The 13,709-nt window shown below is 44.5% G+C and overlaps 1 protein-coding gene across 2 annotated transcripts in view; it reads right to left on the bottom strand.

Moving 5' to 3' along the window:
- MAP2K5 (mitogen-activated protein kinase kinase 5) overlaps positions 1-13,709 on the bottom strand; it is a 120,056-nt gene that overhangs the window by 87,653 nt on the left and 18,694 nt on the right. For both annotated transcript variants that reach the window (XM_042039142.1, XM_042039141.1), the window contains exons 7-8: positions 12,146-12,194; positions 7,177-7,241 (exon numbers count right to left, since the gene is read on the bottom strand). In XM_042039142.1, the coding sequence (XP_041895076.1) occupies positions 7,177-7,241; positions 12,146-12,194 (114 nt within the window). The remainder of the gene's footprint in view (positions 1-7,176; positions 7,242-12,145; positions 12,195-13,709) is intronic.

Here is a 13,709-nt window from a genome sequence, read left to right as displayed (position 1 = left end):
CAGACCGTGGCAGCGCAGCGACAGGAGCATCACGTACTCCGATGGCCATCGAAAGAAAGAGATTCAAATTGTTTCTAGGAAATAACCACTTTGCCAGTTGCTGCCTCCTGCAATAGCAAACACATTAGCCTGACTCTGTGGCTGTTAAACCAGGGAAGCCAAAGTGCACAGCAGTTGGAAAAAGGAGCTTTTATGGTGCTGTGCTGGTTCACAGCACAACCTCCCCTCCCTCTGAAATGCCACTGCAGATGCTTGAGCGCTGATTGCAAAATGATTTGCTGGGGAAGTAGCAAACAAACTGCAAATAGTGGTATCTGAATGTTAAAACTTCTGACAAAGAGCACAGTTGGCACCAGAGGCTGCATAAAGGAAATGTTGAGCAGCAATGTCTCACTTAACCCAGCTCGGTGCTGGAATCCAAGCCCAGGGAATGATGATCCCTCACCTCTTTGTGCTGGAACCTGTTCCTCTTTCCATCTGTTACCACTTAAATGAGTCTTCCTTCTCTCCTGCAGCCAAACATTCAGGGCTAACCTTTGGAAATGGGATTCCCAGCCTTTCTCTTTGTACCCATCCCACTGCCAGTCAGTCCCCATTCCTGAAAGAGACCTGGACAGGCTGGAATAAGGACGGAGCTCGAGCAAAGTGTGGTACCACCACACCTACACCAGGTCACCCAGGACCACCCAGAGCAGCTCCAGACACAGGAATGGACTCACCTGCTGGATTTAAACAGGTGTAAGGATAAAAGGCAGCAGAGCAGCCGTGAGCTCCGACTGACACGGTGTTATCCCACACGGCAGAAAGCCTGCAGTGAATCCATCACAATTTTAGGAAAGAAACATGAAGCAACAGAGTGTGAGCCAAAAAGTACATCACGTTCTTTGGTGACAGGAACTAAGAAGCCAACGTGAGGGGTTGTTCAGCCTAGAGAAGAGAAGGATCCAGGGAGAGCTCAGAGCCCCTTGCAGGGGCTAAAGGGGCTCCAGGAGAGCTGGAGAGGGACTGGGGACAAGGCATGGAGGGACAGGACACAGGGAATGGATTCCCAGTGCCAGAGGGCAGGGATGGATGGGATACTGGGAAGGAATTCTCCCCTGGGAAGGTGGGGAGGCCCTGAGCTCTCACCCCAGCTCACTCACTGCTAACAAGCACAAGTTCCCATTTTCCGGACTGCTGCTCGCTTCATCTTCCCAGCTATGGACATCCAACACAAACAAAACAACTTTAATTTAAGAATCATCCAGTTTCTAATTAAACAGCCATAGGCAGCTGGCTGGATACATTTTAATCAGTTTCAATAACGTATTGATTGGATACTGAAGCTTAAAAATTAAAAGTAAAAAGATGACCGGGGAATTGTCCCATCTCAGCCCAACAGTAGAACCCTCTGTAAATAACTCCTCTTTTAACCATCAGCTAAATGAACACTTCAATACTGCACTACAAAGTCTTCTGCAAAATTACTTTAACTAACAAGCAGAAATTTATCAGCTTCAGCCAAAATCAATGCTGAAATCAATTTGAACACTGGTTGTGTCTAAAGGGGCTCATTGGCAATTTAGGGAAATTACACCATGTAAATGCCTGTGCTTTAATTGAACAGTTTCATCAACTAGGCTGTGATTGCTGTCCATTCATTTATTTACTTTCACTGCAGCTCCCATTCTGCAGAGGAATGGGTTTTGTCAGACTTGAAGGAGGTACTTTATCTTCATTTTATGCACTTTTGTGCATAACAGATTCTATGGGGCGGGCGAGCGCCAGCCAGGGTCACAGGAAGCGAGTGACCAGCAAGCACTGGTCAGTCTTGTTTAACCCACACTGGTAGTAGATGACATCCAGTGGGGCATTTCTAACTCAGGTACTGCTGCTCCAACGCTTTCAGTGGGACTCAAAATAAACCCAAACAAGAGAAACAGAAAATGAATGCAGTCCGGGAAAGGAAATAAGGGAAATGCCTCCACAGCCACACCACAGGAATTAAGGGAGGTGCCATTTTAAGACTTCAAAGGGTCAAAGATGTGTTTTAATGCCAAACAAGCCAGTGAAGCTGCCTGTGCTTCCTTCCCTGAGCACCAGGCTGGGACAAGCACTGTGGAGAAAAGGTTGTGAGAACCTTCCCCAGGAATCCCTGGCTGGGAATCTGCAGCTCCATCCCTGCTTCTGCTACTTCTTTTGCTGCCTTGGAAAAGGGATTTCATCTCTGCCTACATTTACCCTCTGCCAAAGGGCCAAAATAATCTGTGAATTAAAGTATTCTAAAAAGAGGCAAAGGATAGTTCTTGTGTTACACACGTGCTGGAGAAGAGAAGGCTCCAGGGAGACCTCGGAGCACCTTCCAGTGCTAAAGGGGCTCCAGGAGAGCTGGAGAGGGACTGGGGACAAGGCATGGGGGACAGGACACAGGGAATGGCTTCCCAGTGCCAGAGGGCAGGGATAGATGGGATACTGGGAATAAATCCTTCGCTGTGAGGGTGGGGAGGCCCTGGCACAGGGTGCCCAGAGAAGCTGTGGCTGCCCCTGGATCCCTGGCAGTGTCCAAGGCCAGGTTGGCCGGGGCTTGGAACAGCCTGGGACCCTGCTTTAAGGTCCCTTCCAACCCAAACCATTCCAGGATTCTGTGATATCCATAGGAAAACCAGCAACAAATGACCAGGAGAGGAACAGCTCTGGTAAGATTTGGGCTGGATTCCCACAACATCTGAGGTGCTTTAAAGAACAGACTGGGACTACAGAGCTCCTTCCTGCCAGCACCCCTGTCCTGCACCAGGGCTGTGGGATAAGCCAGGAGAAGCCAACCCTACTCAGCAAAAGCTCCTCAAGGCAACAGCAAACTCCAGTTATTCCATCACCATCCCAGCAAACAGAGCTGCATCCCCTCCACCTCCCTTCCCCACAAACACAGCCAAACCTCCTCCAGCTTCCCTGCTCCAGGCTGCCCGTGCTTCCCCAGCAGTGCCAGAGGATCCTCAGCTCCCCCCAGGGCACAGACTCCAGGCTGTGGAGCACACACAGCCCCGGCCCAGCTGTCTCCCACACTCGGTGTTTAATGTGCTAATGGGGCACCCCAAGGCTGGCCGAGATAGGGAATGAAGGGATGGGCAGATGCTGGAATGTTCAACCAAACTGCAGAATTGCTCAAGGAAATTGCTCAAACAAATTAAGCTTCCTCATTTATCCCTATTTTCCAGGCTATCCAATTCTTCGGGGGCGGGACATCATCCACAGCCACTTCTCTCCCAATTACTCAACTTAAAAGTGAAGCCTTCTGCTTTCACAGCATTTTGCTAAGATGGGAACTGATGTTCCCATTCCTTTCCTCCCTCCCAGATCCTGGTAACTCCCAAATTAATTAGGGCATCATTGGGGCTTTATGTTTATTTTGGTGTACGGAGCTTTATGCTCCTGCTGCTGGAGACTCCAACAGAACCCACGGAGTTACACACACAACTCACACTGCAAAATAAATCCCAGGAGGCTGTGCCATGCCCTAAACACAGCTCCTGGAACATCTCACTTCTCCTTTCTCCTTGAAAAACAAAGACTAGAAAACATGAAATAAGAATAAAACATTCATTTTGCTTCTCTATAAAGGAAATAGCGACGCTTTAGACACGTCATGTGAGAAAGACCTGACAGAGTCATTATTTGCTAGAGATAAACACCTCCACTTTGTAATATTTAGGTTCAAAATCTACACAGCTGAGGATCTGAGCTCTGAATAATTTAATGGAGCTGCTCCAGGGACCAGCTGGCAAAGCACACCCACACATTCCAAATCAAATCCTCAACCTAAGGAGAGATCTCCTCAGAGCAGCCTCTGCAGCCATGGATGGAGCCCAAAGATGCAGCACAAAGCTCATCCTTCCAATGTCTTTTGGGCTGACCAGCAAATGATTTGATCCAAGAAAAGCAATTTAAGCAGATCCAGAGATGTCCTGCCACACAGATGTTTGGGAAGAGCTTAAATTGTGCATTCTCCACCCCACCAGCTTCCATAGAACAGCAGGCAGCTGAGTTTCAAAAAATGCATAGAACTGGAGTTAAATACTCCACAGAGAGTGGAAATCAGAGCAAATGACATAGCCTACCTACAGCACCTGGCAAACAGGAGAGGAGCACACTCAGGTGCTTTCAGGCTTCGTTACAGCAGATTTTATCCTTTTCTTGACAGTCTTTACCCAAGACAGGGCACACTCTGCTCACTGGGCAGCAGTGGAAGAATCGCTGCTTTCTGATGGAATATTCAATGGACAGTTTGGGCTTGTTTTATATTTTCTCACGTACTTCTGAACATGCAAGCAACCAAAAAGCAAGGCTAATTAACTGGTTTTGCCATATCTAACACGAGAATTTTTATTGTTCCTTAATTAAGCAAACAGCGGATGAAAAGGTAGGGGGAGAATGGGATGTCAAAGAACCATAAAATCCCCTTCTTTTTAGAACAGGAAAAACATTTAGATTCAGCAAGTTCTCCCTCGAAATATTGCTATAAAGTATTGATTTTTTACCAGACTCAATTGACTGAAAAGTTGTTTGTATAGCAATATTGGCCAAGCCAATATAGTGGAACAATTTTGCTACACACAGTAATCAAGTGTATTTCTAAAGTATAATTATACTGTCATAAAAATAAAGCTAAGATACCTCTTCTCCGAGCAATAAACCAGTTGCAGCTGTAAAGAACCCAAATAAATGAAATCCATTTTCTAACTAAACATAGTCTTCCAAAGAGAACAACCCCAGCTCCCCTCTCCCCCCACCTCCAGCCAGGGGGAGCAGGAAAAGTGATCAATACTTCAATCTCAATAAACTATTTCAATAGTGCTTCATTCCCATGGAAAAGAGAGGCTGGAAAATTTTTGCTCAGCGACCTGCGACGTGCTGTCTTGTTCCCCGAGTGCTGGGAATATATCATTGCCATAATGGATATGAGTTAGGATAAAGAGCTGGGAAGAGAGGGGGAATAAAAAAAAAAAAAGATAAGGATAACAACAACAACAAAAAAAGAATAAAAAGGGCGTAGACAGGCTCGTTCTTCAGCTGCAGATCAATACCCACACAGCCTCTCCTCCCCGAGCCAGCAGCCCCACGCTGCGAGGGGGAAACAGCCCAACCTCTGCAATTAATTTTACTTGACGAATGTTCATTGATTTACTGGAATAAAATATCTGTGGGCTGCTGTGCGTGGCTGGGGCAATCCAGCTACCTGTGAGTGTTCCAGTCTGAACCCCTTATTCCCTATTGGGGCGTGGATGCTCCGCTGGAGACTGAGAACTGGGAACATTTTGGGAAGGGGGTATTGCTCCAAGCTAGGGAGTTCTGCCACGGGGCTGGAGCCCCTCTGCTCTGGAGCCAGGCTGGGAGAGCTGGGAATGTTCACATGGAGAAGAGAAGGATCCAGGGAGAGCTCAGAGCCCCTTCCAGGGCCTAAAGGGGCTCCAGGAGAGCTGGAGAGGGACTGGGGACAAGGCATGGAGGGACAGGACACAGGGAATGGGTTCCCACTGCCAGAGGGCAGGGATGGATGGGATATTGGGAAGGAATTCCTCACTGTGAGGGTGATGAGGCCCTGGCACAGGGTGCCCAGAGAAGCCGTGGCTGCCCCTGGATCCCTGGCAGTGCCCAAGGCCAGGTTGGACGGGGCTTGGAGCACCCTGGGATAGTGGAAGGTGTCCCTGCGCATGGAATGGGATGAGCTTTAAGTTCCCTTCCCATCCAATCCATTCCAGGGTTCCATGATAATGTGTAAAACACCCACACACAAAACCAGTGCCTGTTCCCTGGAGCAGGCTGGAATGACTCCTGCACTGGGAAGGATTCTGAAGTCACTGCAGCTGCTGACTTTAAATAAGAACGGGATAAAAAGGAGTGTGAGAGACAGAAACCCTTCCCTGACACAGGAGTGGGCTCTTGCCTTTGCAGGTCAGACTTTCCCTGTCTGAGAGTGCAGGGAAATGCCACAGTCACCCACTCCAGGCTCGGGATCACAGCACGACACCTTCAGAAACACAGGATGATGTCAAACAGGGAACATTCAGCCTTACATCCCCTTTTATCCAAATTCCCTCTATGAACCTTCTCCGCCTCTTCTTCTGACACCAACAAGTCACTGGCTGAGCTTTAGAGCTCAACATTCTCCCTCATATCTATAATAAAATCAGAAAGTAACACAATTACCTCAAGTTCCTTGGTCTAGGAATATCCTTCTCCAAGAAAACATCCACGAGATTTCCCAACCACATCCCACCCCCAAGGCCAACCTGATTTTAAGGGTCCATTCCAAGACTGCATTTCCTCCTTGGAGGCTTTGGAAGCCCATTTCCATTAAACCTTCTGCAAGGAGGACTTGTTTTGCAATGCTGGCAGCCAATTAGAAACTAAACTAAATGCACCGTAGCTTTTAAAACATTTTAGGGGAAAAAAAAAAATGTTAGTATCAAAGTTAAAATGTCTAAGGTATAAACAAAGCCCTAATGGGATGCTGGGTTACTGTATATGGTAAATAGCTCTCTGGAGGAAACCTTTATTACTCCCTCAGGGCTTTCTTACAAAGTATGGATTTCTTAATTCCCAGTGGAATATTTTTCATACCCCACTGCAGACTATTAAGTACCAGATATTACATTCTGTAGTTTAAACTTTGCACTATGCATAAGAAGGAGTTTTCTCAACAGGAAAGTCTTATCTGTGCTATTATCATCTTTACCATATTAAAATTAATCCTGGCTGCGGGGTAGGAGCTTCGCCACCAAAATTTGGGGGAGTTTCTCAGGCTGGGAGGGAGGGAGGGGAGCAGCAGCCAAAGGGGGGGAGGGATTCTGAAGGGGCAGAGAAGGACAGGGCACTGGTGCCACTGGTGCCACCATATCCCACTGCTGTCATTCCCAGGAAGGGCGTGGTGAGCCAGCAGGAATTGCAAATCCTGGAGGCCAATCCATGATGCTCCAGCACATCCCAAGTTCTACTTGTGAACCATTAACTTGTTACCCAGAAAGGACTCAAAGCTGCGTTAAAAACAAAGTAAAATGCCCTCAGAACGGTTTAAAAGTTTATACTACGAATTCCTTTCCTGCACAGCAGCAAGGGCCCATCTATACCCCAAAGGGTAAAAATAAAAACGCTGTTACATTTGAATTTTTTCCCAGATTTTCAGTGAAATCCCCCACTCACTTGTAGACTGTGCCTCCGTTGCCGTGCCCGAGGATGTCTCGGTATCGTATGTCTTGTTCATTCATCTCCACAAGAAAGAAAGAAAAACAAAAGAGATGTCATGCTGTGGATGGAAATGTCAAGGAAAAGCAACTCCAGGCCATAAACAACAAGCAGTCTGGGTCATTTCAAGTTCAGCTGCAAGAACGAGAAGATCAATACAACATTTGCTGTCCAATTTATAAAAGACGATACCAAGGGACAAAGTGATGGAAAGTTTAATGACAATTTGTTTGCCTGGGTCATTTCATTAAAGTTTGATAAAAGGTGTCAAAATGGAATGATATAATATAGCTCAAGAGGGTCAGGGCACAGATACTGAGAGGAAAAGGGGCTCCAGAGCAGCACATAACCAGAGCCAAAGTTGGAGGTGAATGGAAACAATCCGACAGAAACTGGCAGCTGGAGTGTGCCTGGAAAAGTTTATGATTTATTCTGGAATCAGCATAATTGATCCTAATTGAGTGGCAGCTCTGTCAGTGGGGTTGCTCTGCAGAGCTCCATTTATGCAGCTTTTATCTAAAGCACTTCTTTTAATAAAAACAATCAGTCTGGAATTGCAATAAAAACCATTTTCCTTGAACTACACAATGAATTCTTCACCTCCATCTTTCTGCTCACTGGGACAACTCAGATGCTCAGAAATCCAGCAGCAGCTGATAAAAGCACTGCACACTGCAAATTCCTGAATTTGGGATCCTTTTTATATGGATTTTACAACAGATCATTATATTGCCCAAGAAGCAATTCAAATGTAGAACCACAGTTCAGCCTTCTGGACAAACAGAGTTATTTGGATTTTGCACAAATGAAAAAATCTCACTGAAGATATTTTGGAATGCACATTTATACTTTAAAATATAAATGTTTTAATCAGAATTAGTTCTGGGCTCAAAGCAATTTTCTCTTCCAAATGTTTGGGCAAATCCTGCTTTGAAAAGGTATTTTCCTAGGAAACATTAACTCATTTTCAGTAATTACTTGTATTTTATGGGACACCAAGTTAAATATTTCACATGATTTGGCCTGGCTGCTTAAAGATGTCATTTTTGTGTATTAACACAAGCGATGATCACAAGCTCAAATGTCCCAAAGAGTCAATACTCAGCATTTCTAATGACCAGAAAATGAAATATTTTATTGATTTAAAAGAAGTTGTAAGGACAGAAATGATTAATCCAAAATTGATGTCCTTTTCTTTCACTACCTGAGCAAAAACCTGGTTTCTCCCTGGAATTTCTACAGAGTGTTGGGAAAACCTGAGTTGAGACAACTCAAAATAGAAGGTGATTATTTTATGACCCATTTGTGGTTAAACCTGGGCCAGGTACCTTAGGAAGGGATGAAATGGCCCATTCCAACACCAAGGTTTGTGATGAAAAGCAACATTTATCTCATTACTGAAAGCTCCTTTGCTTATTGGATTCATCAGAAAATGTAAATAAAAGGGGAAAAGGCACCTCATGAGGAACAATCGTTCATGAATGGGATTTCAAATATGTAAAGGATCTACAGCGGACCCCTTGCACCAAAAATAATTTCTCTCAGGCTGCAGACTTGGTAATTTTAAGTAGTTTTGCTCTTCCAAGCTGGAGGACCTGAATTCTCCAGTCTTGGAGGTAACAACAAACATTTGCATTCCCAAAAATGTCCTTCTAAGCCAATCACTTGGAAGAGAAATCAAATGAACCCACAAAGCCATGAATAAATTTGTATTTTTGTTTCTTGTGGGGGAAAAGAGAAGAATTTTTGGTGGTTACTCAAGTTATAAACAACAAATTGAGCAGAACTGGAGACATAAAGCACATTTCCCTTTTCTCCTGCTTTATACTCACTGGGAAAAGGGAGCATTGTCTCCACATCATTCCCTAAAAGACAGGGGTAGGAGCAGCTCCATCCTCTGTGCCCAGCACAAAGGGCAACCAGAAGCCCAGGGAAAAACAGGAATGCTGGGGTGGAGGGAGGATCTGCAGCTGATGGGGAGATAAAGTGTGATTTACTGGCTCAAATAAAGATGCCAAAAGCACGGGATGATTTATTTATTTTACTGGGAAAACTGGATTCTCCATCATAAAACGCTCCCCTAATAACCACGGGCTCGGCAGGAAGGGCTGGAATATTAAACCTGCAACCCCAACTTGGATTGGCTGCCAAAATTCAGGGAATTCATGGAAAAGCAAAGCAGGCTCCAATTAGGGAGCAGCAAACAAAGCATCCCTCGTTCACACCTGGCTGGGGATGAAATCAGGGTGTGTCTCTCATAAATCATTAAAAGCAAAATGCCCAATTAATCCTGACTGGAGCAGGAGCTGCCCCGGTGCCAGGGCTTCCCGAGTGGAGGCAATCATGGATTCACGGAGCAGTCACACTCCAGGAGCAGCCAATTGAGGAGATTTAGTAAATCCCACTTTATAGAGCAGAGACTAATCGGGAAACACGAGCCAGTCAAATGTTTCTTATGAACTGTTGACACTATATCAATGCTGAATCAATTGGTGGCATTTACTCTGAGTGACAGAAAAGAAATAAATATTTATATCACATCACCTATATCAATGAACCCAGGCAGAAAGCTATTTCTAACCTGTCAATATTTGATTATCTTGAAGAATCATGTCCCCTTCTTTTAATGATTAATATGAATTCCTTATTAAACCTAAATGGAAACTACTAGAGGAATATCATTAGGAATGCCTCAAAGCAGAAACTGCCAAAAAATAATCAAAAATAATGACCCAGGCCATGCTTAAGTAATGGTAAGTGTGACTTAATCCCCCCAAATGAATAAAAGTTAAAATTACCACTAGAAAACCATCTCCAGTTGTGGATCTGTGACCAAATTTTGCAGAACACAACTGAAATCATTCAGTCTCAACAAAAAGCAGATTAACTCCCATCAGGTTGACTAAAAGGTAGTATTAAAACTGATTTTTTTTTTTTTAGTGGGTTTCAGTAACATTTTTAAGATCATAAGAAGAAGTACTTAATCCCTATTTTCTTTTTTTTAATTGGGTTTAAGTATAAAACTTAATTCTTATTTTCTTTTTAGTGGTTTTAAGTAGCAATTTTAATATCATAACAAGAAGTACCTAATTCCTATTTTCTTTTTTTTTTTAGTGAGTTGAAGTAACATTTTGAATATTGTAAGAAGAAGTTTGGTTCTAAAATTCAAAACCACAAGGAACAAATCTGTGAATCTATTGCAGGGCACACCAAGCACTTGTTTTTCGCTGTTTAGAACAAATAAAATGCCAAATCCAGCCAATCACAGGGAGATTTTACTCACATTTGGGGATTTTACTTTAAAATGAATCAGTAATATCGGAGCAAGCACCACCTTGATTCAAAAGTTCAGCCTCCTGCTGCTGGTACTCCCAGAATTTCAAGTCGCCAAGAGAAATATACAATTTACCTATGAATTTTGTAACATTAACAAATCGAGAGCCAGGAACTCGTGAATACTGAACTCAGCCTAAAAGCCCCACGTCCCAGGCGTATTCCAGGGATTCAGCGGCGCTGGGCTCCCGTTTTGGAGGGGAACTCCCACTTATCCCCCCCCAAAATGTTCCAGGTGAGGCTGAAGGACACCACAGAGCTCAGCCTTTATCTTCCTGACACGCTCAGCCACAACTCCTTGATTCATGAAATGCCAATGAGGCTTGGAGAGGTCATTGTGTGAAGGCACTGAATAGGCATCCGAGATAATTAAGATTTCAGCCTTCGGAAGGCGGAGGGGAAGTGAAGAGCAGTTAAGAAAATCAATAAGAGTCTTTTATTTGCAGTGACACAGATGTCTCAGTCAATAGAGCCTAATAGGCAGCTCGGAGCCACCGGACAGGTGCCTCCCTCCAAGGCTGCCAAAGGGCTCAGCCTGTGACAAACATTAAAACGTATTTATGTGGCTGCTCAAGAATCTGGGCTCTTTTGGAGGGAGTTTCATTTAACTGTGTATATTTAATGTCACTGCGAGCCCGCCCGTACGTTCAGCTCAAAATGGGGGAAAAAAAGAACGGTGCTGTTTGTCCATAAACATTAAACAGTCAATTTTGGGTGCCAGGGCTGAATGCCTGGAGCAAAAAGAGAAGAACAAGGTGGGGTTCTACAGCTTTGCGTTTTTTTGGTTGGTTGGTTGGATTTTTTGCCTTATTTTTGAAGGATTTACAACACAGAATCATAGAATCGTTAAGGTTGGAAAAGACCTTTAAAATCAAGGCTAACCATTAATTTAACACTGCATAAAGGGCCAGAGTGGCCTTAAAGTGAAGGAGGGCAGAGTTAGATTAGAGGTTAGGAAGGAATTGCTCCCCTGTGCGGGTGAGGAGGCCCTGGCCCTGGTTCCCAGAGAAGTTCTGGATTCCCCATCCCTGGAAGTGTCCAAGGCCAGGCTGGACAGGGCTTGGAGCCACCTGGGATAGTGGAAAGTGTCCCTGCCCATAGCAAAGAATCTGGAACAAGATGATTTTCAAGATGGGCTTTAAGAGCCCTTCTAACCGAAACCATTCCATGATTCTGAAGTGATTCCTTGCAAGAACCTGCTAAATTTTTAAGTATCTACTGCTCTAAACCCCACAGAGGTCGTTCTAAGCGAGCAGTTGACTCAGTTATTTAAAATTGATTAACTTTCTTCCCTAGAACCGTGGTGGCAGCAGCAGCTCAACACGTGTGCAGGGCCTCGATCTATTTGCAGCTAAACCTGATTAGCACATTTTGAGAAATGGGAAGCAAATTGCTGTGCCAATCACAGCAAATCAGGACAGAGGACTCATCCATGCCATGAGGGTTTCCATGGTCCCCCCCAGTCCTGTGTTAAAAGAACACATTACAGCTAAATGAGCTGTAAGCAGCTCTGCACCATCCAGGGGTGCCAATCAGCCTGGAATGAGGCAGGGACGAGACATCCATGAAGCCAAAGCTCCACCAGAGCACCTACCTGGCCATTGGCAAGGATTTTCTTCAGCTCTGCAGAGGATTTTTTTAAGCTGGAAGAGAACAAACCAAATAAGAAGCAATTATTTTTAATGACTGGGCCGTTTCACTCCGTCAGCCAGAGCGAAGCTGTGAGAAACAAGGCAAGTTCGTGGTTACATATTCTGAAGAGATTAAACTTGAAGGGGAAGGTGTGGGGAGCATCAGTCAGCACTGCCAAGCTGCAGACAGCAGGAATGAAGAAGCAATGAGCAGTTAAGAAAAATCAATGTATTTTTCACCTTTCCACCGCAGCTGGTTTAGACACCTGACTGTACCCAGTGAGACACAACCTATTGTTCATCAGCTCTACGAGGGACAATTTTAAAAAGCTGCTCTCACATGTCAGGCGTTTCAAAAAACAACAGCAAAATAAGGCTCACATCCAGTTTTCAGGTGCCATGACTTGTTTTAGAGCTCCCCAAGGCATTATTCCTCAGGAATTCCCGTAGATCTCAGCTCAGGGCTGTGCTGCCAGTGATGCCCCACTACCTCCCCTGACCACAGACTGGAGCAGAGGAAGCAGGAGAGCACAATTCCTGATTTAGGAATCTCAGGATGTCCCTAAATCCCTGAGGGAAGTCCAGCTTTCCATGTGCACCCATTCCAGGTCAATTTGCTGAATCCCTGTGCTTCTTCAGGAGAATCTACTCCCATGGCAATACAACAAAACAAATCACACTAATTTTTTCTAAGAGAACTTTACCAAACCCCAACTCTCAGCTTGGTGAGCTACAGAGTAAAGCCCTGAATGGCTTCAAACCCCTTCCCACCCACTCACAAAATTCTGCTTTTTGCCTCCTTTCCTGACAAACTGTTCCTTCAACACAACAAACTGCCTGGGCAGCAACATCTGCAAAACTTTATCTCAAAGGGACATTCTGCTCTTATTACTGAAGTTAAAAAAAAAAAAAAAAAGTACAAAATAATATATTCTTGAAAGGCCTGTGCACGTGTCTTGATCACAGATCATTATTAACAGGAACAGTGAAAACACAGATTTCATATTTGGTGGCTTTGTTCTTTAATAGGCCTCTTGTTCCACGACTACTTTAAAGAAAAATTAAGTTTTCCAAGGAAACATAAGTTGATCTTGTCATCTTTCATGACTAACAATTTGTGAACATGAAACAAAGAGAGACTTTCAATTACTTCAAAAACAAAACTCCCGGTGCAGAAGGTTTCGGAAAAGGAATGGCAATTAACCACCAGATAAGGTGACAAGAATCTTCTAGAAGCTTCATTTTCAATGCACTTGAAGAACAAGCTCAAAGTACAGGGAGTACTGAAAGCCACAGCACACAGCAGTGACAGAAAGCAGCTTTATTTAGCTCAGATTGGGGGGACTGCAGATCACAAAGACATTCAGATTTATTTTCTTTTAAGAGTTTTGGGTCGGATCCTCACGGCTGCAATGGTTCCCCGAGGGATGGGGCAAACTTAGCCAGGCTGGCTTTTTTTATCTCCACAATTAGCAGAGCCACCAAAGGCAGCAGCAAACTGGGTTTAGGGGTATTTAGATAGGGTTT

The sequence above is a fragment of the Corvus kubaryi genome, unplaced genomic scaffold, assembly GCF_017639235.1.
Source record: "Corvus kubaryi isolate FWS band 111438036 unplaced genomic scaffold, C.kubaryi_AGA036_p1.0 37394, whole genome shotgun sequence".
NCBI lineage: Eukaryota > Metazoa > Chordata > Aves > Passeriformes > Corvidae > Corvus > Corvus kubaryi.
Note: the sequence above shows the minus strand (reverse complement) of the source record. Positions and strands in the feature narration are given on the sequence as shown.